This window comes from Chelonia mydas, chromosome 6 (genome assembly GCF_015237465.2).
Source record: "Chelonia mydas isolate rCheMyd1 chromosome 6, rCheMyd1.pri.v2, whole genome shotgun sequence".
Taxonomy (NCBI): Eukaryota; Metazoa; Chordata; order Testudines; family Cheloniidae; genus Chelonia; species Chelonia mydas.
The window spans coordinates 123951009-123968448 of record NC_051246.2 but is presented as its reverse complement, the minus strand read 5'-3'; the positions used below and the strand labels follow the sequence as shown (position 1 = coordinate 123968448).

General features: G+C 41.6%; 1 protein-coding gene across 5 annotated transcripts in view; it reads right to left on the bottom strand.

Annotated features, from left to right (window-relative positions):
- Positions 1-17440, bottom strand: part of DLGAP5 (DLG associated protein 5) — a 40363-nt gene that overhangs the window by 1336 nt on the left and 21587 nt on the right. For 2 of the 5 annotated variants that reach the window (XM_043549166.1, XM_037901245.2), the window contains exons 8-18: positions 13732-14033; positions 13145-13272; positions 12925-13048; positions 12226-12311; positions 10789-10949; positions 8602-8694; positions 6772-6994; positions 5153-5387; positions 2546-2615; positions 1168-1423; positions 699-748 (exon numbers count right to left, since the gene is read on the bottom strand). In XM_043549166.1, the coding sequence (XP_043405101.1) occupies positions 699-748; positions 1168-1423; positions 2546-2615; positions 5153-5387; positions 6772-6994; positions 8602-8694; positions 10789-10949; positions 12226-12311; positions 12925-13048; positions 13145-13272; positions 13732-14033 (1728 nt within the window). Of the gene's footprint in view, positions 1-698; positions 752-1167; positions 1424-2545; positions 2616-5152; positions 5388-6771; positions 6995-8601; positions 8695-10788; positions 10950-12225; positions 12312-12924; positions 13049-13144; positions 13273-13731; positions 14034-17440 lie in introns of all 5 variants that reach the window. The other 3 variants (XM_043549167.1, XM_037901246.2, XM_043549168.1) reach the window with 2 other exon arrangements.

Here is a 17440-nt window from a genome sequence, read left to right as displayed (position 1 = left end):
CCTTCACCTGGTTAGCTATCATGCCTCAACTCTTCATGAGGGAGAAGATCACTAAGGGTTCAGACTAATTGGATTTTCTGGATGTTTGGCAGTTTGACCAAGTCAAGGATCAAGCAGTTTGACAGGAGTTAGACAAAAATCTTGAGCTATTTTATCCGGATCCACGTAAGCTGTTCTCGAGTCACCACAAAGGGCTGCACTCACTAGAACAGGGGTTATCAAACTTCATTACATCACGACCCCTTTCTGACAATAAAAGTTACTTCACGATCTGGGGCAAGGGACTGAACCCTGAGCCTGCCCAAGCCCCACTGCCCTGGGGGGGCGGGCCAAAGCCCAAGCCCCACTGCTCCAGGTGGGGGGGGGCCAAACCTGAAGCTCAAGGGCTTCAGCCCCAGTCAGGGGGCCTGCAACCTGAGTCCTGCCACCCAGGGCTGAAGCCCTCAGGCTTTGGCCCTGGGTAGTGGGGCTCGGGCTTCAGCAAGTCTAAGCCAGCCCTGGAGATCCCATTCAAACCCAGACCTGCAGTTTGAGAACCGCTGCACTTGAGTAACCAGGTCTTTCACACTGACTTTTTATGGAGTTGAATTCATTGCAGTAGTTCAGGGAATTTTACAAAAGCCATTTCATATGAAAGTTTAACGGTGTTGCCATGTAAATGGATTGTTTTAGTCAAGTCAGACTAAAGGTGAACCTACCATGTCAAAAGGAGTTCCATCACTAGAGATGAAATCGCTATGCAAAAGATCTGGAAAATAAGACCACATTTCAAAATTTAAAAAAAGTTACACTCCATTGCTTAATAGTGCTGGAAAAGCTATACATTTTCTATACCTATTCCCGACTTCAGTTTGTTTTCATAGCGTATATCAACCTTTGCTTCTGCTTTTTATAGCGGGATTACACACCCTATTGAAGATTATAAAATAAAAAACCTCTTGAGTAGTATGGTTGTTTGCCGTTGTGCATCCAGTGTAATACAAGGATGTCAGTGCAAATGCCAAATAGACACTGACACTGTACCCACCCCATTTAGAGAGACTAATAGTCCTGCACCAATAAGTTCACGTGTTAACAAGGTCCATTAATAATCTTAAAATTGTCAGATAAAGCCTCAATCCTAACAGTAAAACACAAACTATGAGAAATAGCCATAAAGAAACGCACCTGAGGAGAACGTATATTCTGGTGTGTTTGGTTTTTCAGCCTGAATGAAATCAGTTTCTGGCTGGACATTCTTTTCTGGGCTGTGCATGACAATGTCTTGACCCGTAAGATCTGTAGCAGACAGTTCCATCTCTTCTGTAATATCTGGCATTTCTATTTTAGTGCCAGGATCTTCCAGCGCTTGGGAATCAACAGGACCTGAACTCCTCCTTTCATCTGGGTGTAAACACACCTCAAGAACAGATACATTTGTTTCCTGAAGAATTAAAAGGGAAAAGTAGAAAGTAAGATAGCAAGAGAGAAATAAATAAGTACTCAGTTCTGTTTTGGGCTTTTTGTTTTGTTGTCAGTGAAAAATGTATCAATTTTAGAAACAGAAAGAAAGCACAAAGTGTACATGAGGGCCAGGACATGTGCAGGCCAAGAGATCATGGAAGATGGTACTCCACCATGTGTATTGTTAAGATACAAGGCCTGTGGGTTGGCATTAGTCTATGGATAATTTGTTTGAGTTTAGTACATTTACACAAGGGACTCTTCAAAAGACCAAAAAAAAAAAAAAAAGGTGGCCTCTGTAAGTCCACTGCTGTGATCTATTTCAGAGGTAATCTAGTTTCTTTGGTGCTTCTTTGACAAGCTTTTAAAGGAGGAAAATATAAGGTCAATTCTCCCTCCCTGAAGAAAACTGAATTTACACTTCTAGCAGAGGTGCCTGAAGAGTACTTTAGGTAACCAGTTCGTTCTCTTGCTACATTGTTTCCTAAAAGCACAGAACTACATACTGAGCAATATTGAAGCTTGAAAAGTCCCATAGGCAAGGCTACCTCCCTGAGGAAAGCTATGAGAAACTTCTTGGGGGAAGACAAGAGGGGCAGTCATAACTGAACAAATGTTTCATATACAAGATCCCCTCTGCAGACAGTGATGTGGAATAAGTGCATAGAGAAGTTAAATGCAGGTAAAGATAATATAGCATCTAGACATTCTCCGAGATGAAACAAACAAACACGAAGAACATTCTTTGCTTGCTCTTTTAAGTGTAGCAGATTATGAGGATAAAAATCAATGCAGGAGATTTTTAGTAGTGTGTAGGAGAATGGCTTTATGCTGTTGGACTCAACTGGGCCCAAAAAGGATTAAATGTGGATCCATATAAACAAGAAACAAAGCTTAAGATAATCTGCCATTCAATACTAGTGATCCTATGCAAACACCTCTCCGAACTTTCAGACGCTCTGGAGGAACAGGAAAGTACATTCTCCTGATTCAGAATCCATGGTATCCACTGATTTATGGGGTAAACATTAACAGTTTCTTATATACTGAAGATAGATTTTTAAGGCACATACATGCACTAGTCAATGAAGACACAACTCACATTAGTTCTCTTATTTCTCTCTGCTGCGCCATCTGTCGCAGAGCATTGTTCTTCTGCAAGTGGGGAGCCACTGAAAAAGAAACCTGAACATTCAGTCCTCTCTAACCATTCTCAACTTTTGGCATAGCCAACCTTGACCCCATTAAATAGTTTGTTCTGCAGTTATCATAGAATCACAGAACTGGAAGGGACCTTGAGAGGTCATCTAGTCCAGTTTCCTGCACTCAAAGCAGGATTAAGTATTATCTAGACCATCCCTGACAGGTATTTGTCCAACCTGCTCTTAAAAATCCCCAATGATGAAGATTCCACAACCTCCCTAGGCAATTTATTCCAGTGCTTAACCACTCTGATAGTTAGGAATTTTTTCCCTAATGTCCAACCTAAACCGCCCTTGCTGCAATTTAAGCCATTGCTTCTTGTTCTATCCTCTGAGGTTAAGAAGAACAATTTTTCTTCCTCCTCCTTGTAACAACCTTTTAAGTACTTGAAAACTGTTATGTCCCCGCTCAGTCTTCTCTTCTCCAGACTAAATAAACCCAATATTTTCCAATCTTCCCTCATAGGTCATGTTTTCTAGACCTTTAATCATTCTTGTGGCTCTTCTCTGGACCCCCTCCAATTTGTCCACATTTCTCCTGAAATGTGGCGCCCAGAACTGGATACAATACTTCAGTTGAGGCCTAATCAGCACAGTAGAGCAGAATGATTGCTTCTCATGTCTTGCTCACAATACTCTTGCTAATACATCCCAGAATGATGCTTGCTTTTTTTTTGCAACAAGCGTTACACTGTTGATGCATATTTAGCTTGTGGACCACTATGACCCCCAGATCCCTTTCCACAGTACTCCTTCCTAGGCAGTCATTTCCCATTTTGCATGTGTGCAACTGATTGCTCCTTCCTAAGTGGAACACTTTGTATTTGTCCTTATTGAGTTTCATCCTATTTACTTCAGACCATTTCTCCAATTTGTCCAGATCATTTTGAATTTTAATCCTATTCTCCAAAACACTTGAAACCCCTCCCAGCTTGGTATCGTCCGCAAACTTTATAAATGTACTCTCCATGCCATTATCTAAATCATTGATGAAGCTATTGAACAGAACCGGACCCAGAACCAATCCCTGTAGGACCCCACTCATCATGCCCTTCCAGCATGACTGTGAACCACTGATAACTACTCTCTGGGAACAGTTTTCCAACCAGTTATGCACCCACCTTATAGTAGATCCATCTGGGTTGTATTTCCCTAGTTTATTTATGAGAAGGTCATGCAAGATGGTATCAAAAGTCTTACGAAAGTCAAGATATATCATATCTACCCCTTCCCCCCCATCCACAAGGCTTGTTACCCTGTCAAAGAAAGCGATCAGGTTGCTTTGACACGATTTGTTCTTGACAAATCCATGCTGACTGTTATTTATCACATTATCTTCTAGGTGGAGCAAATTAAGCAATCTATTTGCAAACATTATCTTTCTGGGTACAGAAGTTAAGCTGACTGGTCTAATTCCCCAGGTTGTCCTTATTTCCCTTTTTATAGATGGGCACCATATTTGTTCTTTTCCAGTCTTCTGAAATGTCTCACATCTTCCATGACTTTTCAAAGATGATTGCTAATGGCTCATATCTCCTCAGTCAGCTCCTCGAGTATTCTAGGATGCATTTAATCAGTGCCTGGTGATTTGAAGACATCTAACTTGTCTAAGTAATTTTTAATTTGTTCTTTCCCTATTTTAGGCTCTGATCCTACCTCATTTTCACTGGCATTCACTATGTTAGACATCCAATTGCCACCAACCTTCTTGGTGAAAACCGAAACGAAGAAGTCATTAAGTACCTCTGCCATTCCCACATTTTCTGTTATTGTCTTTCCTCCCTGATTGAGTAATGGGCCTACTCTGTCCTTGGCCTTCCTCTTGCTCCTAATGTATTTGCAAAATGTTTTCTTGTTTCCTTTTATGTTCCTAGCTAGTTTGATCTCATTTTGTGCCTTAGCTTTTCTAATTTTGTCCCTACATACTTGTGTTATTTGTTTGTATTCATTTTTTGTAATTTGACCAAGTTTCCACTTTTTGTGGGACTCTTTTTTGAGTTTTAGATCACTGAAGATCTCTTGGTTAAGCCAGGGTGGTCTCTTGCCAGGCTTCCTATCTTTCCTACGCAGTGGGATAGTTTGCTCTTGTGCCCGTAATAATGTCTCTTTGTTTTTCCCCTTAGACTTGCTTCCCATTGGATTTTACCTACCAACTCCCTGAGTTTGCTAAAGTATGCCTTCTTGAAATCCATTGTCTTTATTATGCTGTTCTCCCTCCTACCATCATGGTCACTACTCACTACACAACTCATTTTCTGGACAGAAATTAAATGTATACTTATGCACAATGAAATTATGTTTGAGATGCAAAGTCTTTTTAGGTCAGTGGAGGGAGGAAAACAAGGACTTGACATCTTTTACCCAGGCAGAATTAATGGTAAGATTTAGCAAACATTAATATTGACAACTGTATGTGCTGAGAGGGAGTCTAAATTTTCCCATGTAAAAGTTAACTGGTAACTTCTGCAGCAACTGAAGTTAGAATGAAGCTGTATTCAAGTGTCTACCTTTGTTCAAGTGTGCTGCCAAACAGAGTTTTTCTAGTAGGAGCCTGCAGCCTGTTAGGATTTTCTGGAACATGAAAGCCACTGGCTGATGGTGGAGTCTGTTTTGCAACAGCGTCCTCAGAGCTGCAGAGAATGGCAAGACTGCTTTGGAGCAAAGTTCTACTAGCTGATCCTGGAGTTGTCAGTTGTTTAGAAATCCGTTGGGAAGATCTGCCAGGTGTTTTGGAAGGCAAAGCTGAAAAATGTGTTTAAAGTTTCATTAGATGGGACATGTTTCTATAGGATGGGACAAATTCAGTGACCAAGATTCTGATTAGAAACACTTTCTAATTTGCTATTTTTTCAATTGGTTGAAGTTAAATGGTTTATTCAGATGGCAAGTTAAGAATAATTTATTGTGAATCTACCAGGTAGAATACGGACAAAGGTGACAAGCGTGAATAGGTCACTATCACCCATGGGCGAATACTTTTCAAAAAGCGATCACTGTATTTGACCTCTCAGTCCTCGTACAGGTTTCCTTTCAGGACACCTCCATCAAAAGATAAGCCTGGGACCTTAAATTTGTAACTTTGCTAGATACTAAAAATCACGGACTGAACAGAGACACTGGATTTCTGGCTTATTACAGCAATCTGTAACCAATTTAAACCCCTGCCCCAGCCTCCCCACCCCTTTCCCCACCTATGACTGGAGAGGTGCTAAAGGGCCACTTCACCTTGAATGGTCCCTTGATGTGTTAACTACTTATGCTAAAAAATCTGTTCCACCTTGTATTTCCCTGTGACACTCCGAGTACATGTCCCAGACCTGAAGAGGAGCTCTGTGTAAACCTGACAGTTTGTCTCTCTCACCAATAGAAGTAGGTCCAGTGACAGAGTATCTCTTACTCACCTTGTTTCAGCTGACAGATTCAGATTTGTTAGTGGACACCATCTTGGCATTTAAAGCCAATGTTGCTGAATCCTTTTAATTCAAAGACCTCAAGGTATTAGTCACGTGCATTAAAAGAATTCTGCTACTTTTGGGAAGAATCTATACCCAATAACAACAGGAGTTGAGAACACACTCAGAATCAGACTGAACACCTGGAAAGATGGTAGAGAAAAGAAGCTGAACACCGCTCCTAATGGCTCAGAGCCAACTGGGAACAAGGCTATTGAGAAAAAGGATTTCATAATTAGATTGCAGTAGAAGAAAGATCTTGTGTACTCCTTTGCTCTCTTAACTATGTGTCTAGCACAGTAACAAAGGGCATAACCTATTTACAGAGATCTAGAGGCTGTTTAGTCATGTGAGTAAAGCAAGAATACTCAACATAGAGCTTTGTAGTTAACCAGGTGCTGAAAACTGTATACAAACCATTGTCACATTACTGCCTGATTTACTTCAGTAGACATCTCAATTGAGTGAATTCATTCAAATAACTTCATCCATGCAAAACAACTACCTTCAGTTCTTTGTGTAATGAACTTACACAAAGGTGAAATACCATTCCACCTGACACTGAAGTGAGACAACAGCATCAAATATAATCCACAAAGTTCAAACTGGAGCACAGGGGGAGGAAGTCCCACCAGCAGTATCGGATCACAGTAATAGGAGTGAACTTCACCGACCTGGTAAAGATTTGAGAGGACTTTCAATTCTGAAAAATCCTGCCTCAAACACCACCTTTTCTTCTTCCTTTGGCATCTCTTGGGCTGCAGAGTCAGCTGCTGTCTCTCCCTGCTTCATTTTCTCCTTCATGGCCGCTCTTATGGCAGCAATACGGTTTCGGGCAGCAGTTCTTCCAGCAGCCCCCTGTTTCAGCTTAGATATCCCACTTGGGACAGCTTTCTTCTGAAAGTTGTAGAAAGAGAATCTCTATCACATCTTAAAGCTTGGAGACAAAAAGCAGTTATGCAAGAACATCTTCGGAGCTGCTGGCCACTGTAAATAGTGCCCATACAAAGATGGGCATGAGGAATCTAATTTCTGGAGAGGTCATTCCTGTTCATGTCCATGATCTCTTGTACTATCATTCAACTATTTCTGGGTTTGGGGAATGGACAAAAAGAGCAGAGCAATTTCTTTTCAAGGAGTGTTGAAGTAAAAGCCTATAATTCAAAACTTTTTCTGACACCTTGCTGATGGCAATCAGGGTTTCTTTTGCTCATGTCCTTGTAAGCAGTGGGCTGCAGAGACTCCTAGTGGCCAGGAGATAGAGATGCAGGACATCATGGACTACAGCAAAAGGGATGCTACTAGCTTACCTGTAAAGTTTCTCTTCCTAATCACAAGGGTCCAACAATTTTTTTTAATTGAAGCTTATGTTCTGGTGCATAGTTCTGCAGCAAAGAATGGATTCTACAGCCAAACTGTGGAATGCACACAGCCCTGACTGTTAGTCCAATGAGTCACTGGAAGCAATTACCTACCTTCCACTTGGCAGACTGTATTAAATACTTTAACAGTCATGTTTTTGGAGTGTGTCAGACTGTTCATACCCAAAAAATCAGAAGTATTCTAATCCCAATAGTGGAACTGTCCTACGTTTACTCCCCTTTATTACAGTTTAGCATTTACAGCACAGGTTTAGCAAAGTCACCCATAACTTCCTAATTTTGCCACTGGCATGACTGCAAAGACCTCACCTGAAAAATCAAACTGAGTTAATATTGCACCGACAGAGTCCTCTCTCTAGACCACAACTGAGCTACTACACTTAAAGTTTGTGGCTTTGCAGCCGCTTTCCCCCTCAGGGTCTGTGGCACCCCCTTCTGGCAGGGGCAAACAGCAGTAGGTCTGGGCTCTGGCTCTTTGAGTGTGGACGGAGTAGTCAATAGTTTATGGCCCTCATCCTCCTGGCTGGGGCAAACAACAACAGCTGTTTCTGAGCTCTGGCCCTCTGGGTGGAGCAGAACAAAAACAGTCTGTAGCTCTCAGCCTCCTGGCTGGGGCAAGCAATCACCCAGCAATCTGAGTTCCGATGCAGGCCCTCTGGCCTAGGGCGAGTATGCAGCCAGCCCTATGTGTGGGACAGTGGCAGGGCGTAGAGGTACCCAGGCCCACCCTACTCCACCAGGTGCCAGCTCAGGGCCCTAGCAGTGGCAGACAGTCCCATAACTGGGTCAGTAGGGAAACACTGCCTCATGCCCTGCCAGAACAACTGGACCAACATCTGGTTTCCCTGACATAGCACTGTCCACACAAGCACTTAAGTCTGTGTAATTTATGTCGCTCAGGGGTGTGGCTTATTCAATTAATTGGGGTGGGGGAAGGGTGAAGACTGTTTTTTGAAAGGAGTTCTGTAATGTTACTGGTTGTATTTAGAGAGGAAAAACTGAATGAGCAGGGCTTCAGGAAGCATAGTACCCTTATACTATAAAAATTCTACCAGTTATTTAGAACTGTTCAAAACTCTTACATGTTAAGTCTTAGAGCAGACTTTTAGGAGTCGCACATACCTTGATGGCTCTTTTGCTTGGGATGTTAACCGGCTGCCAACCATTCTCTTGAAGTTTACTAAGGTTATCAAATTTTTTATTCACATCTTCTACCTGATGAAGATCCAAGAAAACATTGCAGAACTAGGTTATGGTTGAGATATGCAGCTGTAAATCTAGTGTAACTTATTTCAATCAAATGTTCTTTAAGCATGAAACAGGCGGTTTATTGTGTATTTAGGTACCTTTACATTAAGAACATAAGAATGGCCATACAGGGTCAGACCAAAGGTCCATCTAGCCCAGTATCCTGTCTTCCAACAGTGGCCAATGCCAGGTGCTTCAGAGGGAATGAACAGAACAGGTAATCATCAAGTGATCCGTCCCCTGTCACCCATTCCCAGCTTCTGGCAAACAAAGGCCAGGGACACCATCCCTTCTCATCCTGGCAAATAGCCACTGATGGACCTATCCTCCATGAATATATCTAGTTTTTTTTTTTTAAACTGTTATAGTCTTGGCCTTCACAACATCCTCTGGCAAAGAGTTCCACAGGTTGATTGTGCGTTGTGTGAAGAAATGCTTCCTTTTGTTTGCTTTGAACCTGCTGCCTGCCTATTAATTTCATTTGGTGACCCCTAGTTCATGTATTATGAAAAGGAGTAAACACCACTTCCTTATTTACTTCCTCCACACCAGTCATGATTTTATAGCCCTCTATCATATCTGCCCTTAGCCTCTTTTTTTCCAAGCTGAAAAGTCCCAGTCTTATTAATCTCTCCTCATATGGAAGCTGTTCCATACCCCTAATCATTTTTGTTGTCCTTTTCTGTACCTTTTCCAATTAAATATAGAACTACCAACAGATTCTAGTGGGAGAAATGAATCGCTGGCTCCCAGTTAACATAGCTGATGTGACCAACACTAATATATACATATTAGATTCAAAGACACTTGGGTTTATTCAAAACAGCCCTTGCCACACTGGATGATCCAATGAAAGGAAACATTGGATCACCTTCAGGAAATCCAGCACCTAGAATTAAAGTAGTCTGCTTCCAGCCTACTGTTCACATGCTGAATTAGAAATCAAGAGTGAGAAATTAAGTTGTGTCATAGAAATTTTCTTAGAAATCATTAGGTTTAAGGGCTATGTGGAACACATTGTGCAACAGTACCTACAGTGGGAACACCCAGAAGCGCAGGCTCTCTCCTAGGTAGGAAACATTTTTAGTGTAGAGTTGTCGCAAGATTTGCTATACCTCTGCCTCCTTTCCTAGATTCCTTTTCCTAGCCTGTTCAGTCCCTGCTCTTGACATCCTGAGACTATGGACATAAATTTGTACTACAATAGTACCATCTCCCTGGCTTGTCTTTGAATGTGATAAGGAGTTTGCTGTCCCGTCAGTCTGGAGTTACAACACTTGGTCCGTCCCTGGTGAACTGGTTCTCTGAGGTAACGTGCATCCGATTCCACCAGTTCTCCTCCCACCTCTCACTTGCAGCATGTGCAAGTGACTGAGTAGTGAGGGAGTGGGGGATTTTTTTATGCCAAGTTTGTCTCCACAGCACTGTCATGCTTCCTCCTAGGTAAAGGTTTTCTGCTGCCTTTCCAGCAACCGAATAGGTGTGTAGCAGCATATTCCATTCTTTCAGCATATACAAAGTTGGCTGCATTAACCAAAGGTTTCTTCCCAAGTGCCTGTGACTTTCCAGGAGGCAGACCCACCCACTTCCCTGAGAAAATCCAAGGACAAACTCCGGTTCCCTTGGGTGATAATTGCAAGCTAAATACATTTTTGCCTTTTGATTTTTAAAGAAAGGACACAAGAGGCGCTAATAAATTCCAGTTTAGGAAAGGCTCATTTCCCCCATGCTCAAATGCATTTCACTACTGCTCTCTGAAACACACAGAAGTGGGTCTGTAGATGTTCTTCCCCACTACTCTCAAAACAGGGCAAATTGTTTAGCTTCTGCAGTACTCCCACCTTGGGATCATACACAGCTGTGTTACAGTGTACAGGTTACCATTAGACTACTAAACCAGCACCTATAATTTTGTTTTGTGTACACAAAATACACTACATTAGGGTCTGAAAATCTACAAATGCAGCCTCCATAAAATGAACACAGTGGATTGGAAGAAGTTTCACACGAATTCCATAGAGGTTCTGTGTTTTGTTGTAGTTTAACATTTTAAGTGCATACCTGAAAACTAACCATATCCCAAAATCCATCCAGATCTGTGCATGTCGTCGCCTTATCACCCCATTTAAATTCACAGTTATCCACCAGTCCTTCAAACTGTTTAAACCTCTCTGCTATGAGCAGTCTCGTTTGACCAACTGTTGTCCGAATGAGGTCTTTTGCTGATGGTAACAAGTTAACAGTTGAAGATACACATTAAAAGAACACTTCATTCTACAATTATTGTGGTTTAATCTATTTATGTCTAATAGTGTAGAGTGCCAGAATTCGCTTCCTGTATAACCTGACTTCAGATTTCCTGCATCCAGAGCAATGTTTCAAAACAGCTCATATGGAGCAGCAGCCAACCACCATATGCAACCCTTCTAGGCATGCTAGATACTTTTAGAAGTAGCACAACCTCCAGAGATCTTTAAAGAGGAGGTCTGATTATGGCATTGGACTCATATTCCCCAGACAAGAACAGTTACTCTATGTTAAGTCTTAAATTTGGTTTAAAAGCTATTATATAGTTTGGCTATGTTCCATGCATTTTTATTATTTTTTGTAAAAGTCACCAAAGAATGGGCAAAGTTTGAAAATGACAAGTTGTTTTGGTGGACAACTCCATTTACTTTGTTAGTGTCAGCAAGCTGCATCCTAAATCTCATGCTCCAGGGTTTCAGCTGGCTACCAGAAGGGGGCAGGAAGGGATTTCCCCCGTCCCCCAGCTATTCTGGGAGAGTTTTTATTTATCTCCTTCCTCTGAAGCATCAGGAGATGGCCATGGCTAGAGATGGGACGCTGAGGGGTGGCCAGAGCTCTGAGGTGGCACCAAGTACCCTCTCTCTCAGGTGCTTGGTCTGCTGGTTCTGACTTAAATGCTCATGCTATAACTAATCACTATATGTGGGGGTTGGGAAGGAATTTCCCCCCACGTCAGATTGGCAGAGATCTTGGGGTTTTTTCACTTTCCTTTGCAGCATGTGGGTGCAGGTCACTTGCCAGGATTATCTGGGTGTATGTCTCAATCATTTTCCTGCAATTGTGGGGGCCTCGGTCACTGGTGTACCTCAGTCCCTCCTAGTCTCTGCCTGTGGCTCATAATAGTCTAGTGTCCTGTGGATTGTAAGACTTTGGTCTCATTTCAGTTGTTGGGTTAATGTGTGGGTGCTAGGTAGGGTTGGTGGCCTGTGTTATACAAGAGGTGACACTAGATTACCCAGTGGTCCCTTCTAGCCTGAAACTCTGACACTCTGATCTTTAATGTTAAGATTTAAAAATATTCTGGATAAACTCTAAACTTTGCCAAATACAGTTTTTTCATGTGTCCCAACCAATGCAATTTGGCCCATACAGTCAAAATAAATTATGCTTTTCCCCCCACCCCCAGTGATCAGACAATATGGGGTTGGGATGAAACCCATTCTGTGCCCTACTACATGTTTGTTCTCTTACCATCCTCTGGTATGTCCAGGTCAAACTTTCCATCCCACTGGAGACAGTGTGACATCAGCCTCTCAGTCTCAGAGGCAAGAACGTTTCTAAAAAGAAAAGAAAAAAAGTGAGATACCCAACCTCTGTTATATTTTAGAGTAAAATTGATTCTCCCCAACTGCCATTACTACTTTTGCAGCTGCTGGTGTTATCTCTTAGTCTCTTACTAGGAGGGAAAGATTTCTTCTTTCTGCTCTAGGAATGGTTTGATAGGCTTTATAGCTTGCTCGTATATTCTAAGCAGCCAGTCTTGGAGACTCTCTCCTAGGAGACTCTCTCCTTGGAGACTCGCTCTCCTAGGGTTAAGAAGGCATTAGTCTTCATCACTTTAAACTGTTTTTATTCAATATGTATAGAATACAAAAGCACAAAGAGAATAGTAATTAATATTTGCTTGGTACATATAGAAAGATGAAGACACTGATCTATTACAAATTAACATTTAAGAGATGGTTTGTCACTGGCTTTAAGAACTCTAGGAAAGGCCAGTATGAGAGTTAAACATGACTCAGATTATCCAACTACCATGAAAACCTCTTACTATTTGTGTTATTAGAGTTTAAAGTGACTTCTTGAGTTTGTGTTTTATGGATATTCTAGTTTTTAGTGCTCTGCTCTGAAGTCTTGTTAGCCAAGTAGGATGCTAATCTTAACACAAACCTGAAATAGGGTACATCATGATCTGTTTCTCCTCCTTTGGTTTCAATTGCTGGGATATCTGCAGACACTGGACTAGTTTTATTTGAACTCTGCATAGCATCTTGCGTCTTGGTTGAGACACATTCTGAAAAAACATATGAAGGATATTTGATCACCAGGACACTGCATTTGCCAAACAAGGAAGAGAAGATTACATTAAATGTGAATCACAATACTATACCATTCTTCACTTTCAGTGAATGTGTACCAATTTGCTGTTCTTGAGAGCTTTTATCAGTCCCTTCCTGAGCAGGTGAAACTTGACTTTTAAACAAACACTCTTTTCTTGATTCTTCTTTAGAAATATTACTAAGGAATAGAAAAGTTAGAAAGAGTTACTTGGCATGCCTTAAAATTGGCTAACATGGCCAATAATATACTACATTACAGGAACAAGGCATTTTTAAGTACAATTAACCAAATTTAAGTGTTAAACATTTGTGCCTTGAGAATTCAAACTATTTTTACTAAAAAGCAACAAGTGTGTATTTCATAGCATATATCAAGAGACTGCAGAGAGCTCTACTTCTAAAGGCACATGATTATAGACCATGGTTTCCTTTACCACTACACAGTCAAATATAGGCTTGGCTGGTAGTGATCAGAAAGCATTTAATTAAATGTCAGATCTCCTTCAGCTGACATACTGCTACAGTTTAACATTAGACAGATTTCCACAGCAGAATTGCCATTGCAATTTGAATCCTTTTTCATCACCAAGGTCTAAGTTGTAATGGATGCAAAGTTGTTAGAAGAGGGAATTCTTACGCTTCAATTTTCATAGGGCTCCAGGAGAGACAGGGGGTCAAAAATGCATTTGCCCTGGAAGGAGTCATGGGTGTAACTTTATAAGTTGTTAAACCATCTAGGGGCTGAAACACAAAGTTCTGAGGAGCAAAAGAACGTGTTCTCTGTCTCAATGGAACCGGAATGTGCGTCACTGATATGTTTTCCTTTTCCAGCAGGGTCTCTTCCTGATGGACTTCTGATGTTGGATTTTTAGAGTTACTGACAGAGACTTCAGTTAGTTGATCCATTAAAGTATTTCCTTCCACTTCATGTTTATGTGCCTGTAACAGCACAAGGTAGACAAAACAAACATTTAAATCAGTTCTTATAGTAGAAATAAAGTGGAGGTTATTGTCACTTCTATTTCAACTTTAGTCCATATTATTGTAAGTACTACACGACTTTAGTCATTAGATAACAATACAGAACACATTTTTGGGACAAATACTTACGTTAAAAGAAGTGACCAGTAGTTGGAGTCGTCCATAAATCAAGATAATTTGTGGAAAGAAATTCTATCAAGTGGTTCTCAAGCAGGGGTAAACGTATCCCTGGGGGTACGCAGAGGTCTTCCAAGGGGTACATCAACTAATCTACATATTTGCCTAGTTTTACAACAGGCTACATAAAAAGCACTAGCGAAGTCAATACAAACTAAAATTTCATACAATTAAATGTTTATACTGCTCTATATACTATACACTGAAATGTAAGTACTATATTTATATTCCAATTGATTTATTTTATAAGTATATGGTAAAAATGAGAAAGTAAGCAATTTTTCAGTAATAGTGTGCTGTGACACTTTTGTATTTTTAGGTCTGACTTTCTCAGCAAGTAGTTTTTAAGTGAGATAAAACTTGGGGTACACAAGACAGATCAGACTCCTGAAAGGGGTACAGTAGTGTGGAAAGGTTGAGAACCACTGCTCTAGAAGATTAAATTTAGATCTAATCCTCCTTAAGTCTTATTTACGGTAACTGAATTCCCTTGCTTTGAGTTTGAGGCTTACATTTCACCCTCAGCTTGCCTGTCCTACCTAGATATTGGGTTACAGGGTGAGTGTACTTCCAATACTTAGGCACATTAGCCAAGCAATAGACAGAATGAAGGCCTCCATCCTAAATTATAGCACTGGAATCCTGAAAGACTGTTACTTATCTGTGCTGCAACTGTTGTTCTTTAAGATGTGGATGAAGATGTGTATTCCACTCAGGTATGTGCATGCCAAGTGCACCAAAGCTAGAGAACTTTGCCTAGCAGTACCCAAAGGGATGGTGCTCACGACTGTGGCCCCTCCCCAGGTTATTTAAGGGCAGTGCTGCCCTGCTCCCCGTCACTTCCTTCATACTGAATGTCAAGAACTGAGACTTTGAGGCAGAGGGGACTGAGAGTGAATCGGGGAATATAAGTCTGCACCCATATCTCAAACAACAATTACAGTACGGGTAAGTAACAATCTTTTCTTTTCTGAGTGGTTGCAGACATGTATTCCACTCGGGTAACTCACAAGCAGTATCAGAAGGAAGTGGGGCTTGAAGTCTCCTTAAAGAGCAACAACAAGACTGCCTTCCCAAAATTCATGTCTGGTCTGAACGCAGACGTAACAGCATAATGCTTGGTAAAAATATGTATGGAAGACCATGTAGCGTCCCTGCAAATATTCAATATTGAAATGTCACTGAGAAATGCAATCGATGTCACTTGGGACCTTGTCAAATGGGCTCTTAATCTCTGCAGAGGCGGGGTCTGACTATCCCATAACAAGCGGTTGTAACATGGGATGTTATCCGCCTTGGAATTGCCAGCATAGAGAGTGCTTGACCCTTTTGCAATCCGCAAAGGAAATAAAAAGACAAGGAAACAAAATGGTTTAGTTCTTTCCAAGTAAATGCCATGCATTGTCTCACATCCAAGGAATGAAGACACTGTTCATTATCATTGGAATGAGATTTTGGAAAAAATATGGGTAAGTAAACATTCTGGTTAAGATGAAATAGTGATACCCCCTGAGACTAAAAATTTAGGATGAGGTGTCAAGGAAATCTTTTCCTTGAAAAACTGAGTATATAGAGGGTCTGCCATCAGGGCCCTACAGCTCACTAACTCTTCTCGCAGAAGTTATGGCTGCAAGAAACCCTGTCTTTCTGCCTAGGAGAGAGAGAGAACAAGTTGCCAAGGGAGAACCCATAAGGGGGCTAACACAGTATTAAGTCTCACTTTCTTCTCTGGTAGAAAGACACAAGTGACCCCTTTCAGAAATCTGACTACTATGGAGTTCAAGGAAACTGATTGTCCTTGGATTTCAGGATGAAATGCTGAAATCACTGTCACATGGACCCTCAACAAACTGAGATACAGACCAGAGGACTGAAGGTCTAACAGGTACTCCAGGACGTCCTGGATGCAGGATTGCATCAGTTGAATCCCCCGGCCTAGGCACCAAATGGGAAAATGTTTCCACTTTTCCAAATAGATAGGCCCTAGTGGAGGGCTTTCTACTGCTAAAAAGAATCTGTTGAGCAGTTTTCTTTATCTAACCATACTAGTATTCATGCTGGGGGCAGACTGCTCAGTGCTGGCTGTGAAATCTGACCACAGAACTGAGTCAATAGATTGGGTCAACAAGGAAGAGGAATGGGTGGACAAAGACTGAGGAGGTTAGAAAACCAACGTTGTCTTGGCCAAACTGGTGCTATAAGAATTAGTCTGGCATGATCCATTCTTGGCTTGAGAATGACCCGAGGAATGAGTGGGATCAAGGGGAAAGCATACATCAATGCTGATCCCCAATTCACGTGAAAGGTATTGGCTAAGGAATCTGGACTGAGACCTGTTCGAGGGCAAACTTGATTGCACTTCTTCTTGTCGTCTGTCACAATCAGGTCAATAGCAGGAGTATCCCATGGTCCTCAGTATACCACTCTTCAGATACCATTTGTGATTCTGGGAGAAATTCCTGCTGGATGATTGGCCAAGCGATTCTGGGCCTCTGGTAAACGAGCAGCTGCGGAAATGATGTTCTCTTTGATTCAGAACTGCCAGAACTTTATCATCTCCTGATGACGCTGATTGGAGCGGTTTCCTCCGTTTGTTCACATAATACATTCTGGTGATGTTGTTAGTGAGTACGTGAACTGCTGTGACGCAATCTGCACTTGAAATATCTTGCATACATTGTAAATGTCCCGAAGCTCCACAACATTGATATGAAGAGATGCTTCCTGCTCTGTCAATAAACCTTGTATCTTCAATTCCCCCAGATGTGCTGCCCAACCTATTGTGGAAGCATCTGTCACTATGATCCTCTCTAAGGGGATGTGGGGAGAACACAAGCAAAGAGAACACCTTGGTATACTTTGCATTGAACTGTCCACCACTGAAGGGAGTTCAGAACCACTGGATGCACTTGGACCAGCCCATCCAATACCTGACAATTTGGGCAACAGACCAACCTCCACCAGGTTTGAAGAGGACGAATGTGAAATCTTGCATGTGGACCATGTAAGTGCATGCAGTCATATGACTTAACTTCAGGCACACTTAGATGGCAGTAGAAGTGTGAAAGCAGAGAAACAGAGACAGGCAACAAATTGCCTGGAATTGCTCATTTGGTAGGAATGCCCTGGATCTTATAGAATCTGGTAGGGCCCCAATGAACTTGATTTTTTGAGTTGGTATTAATGTT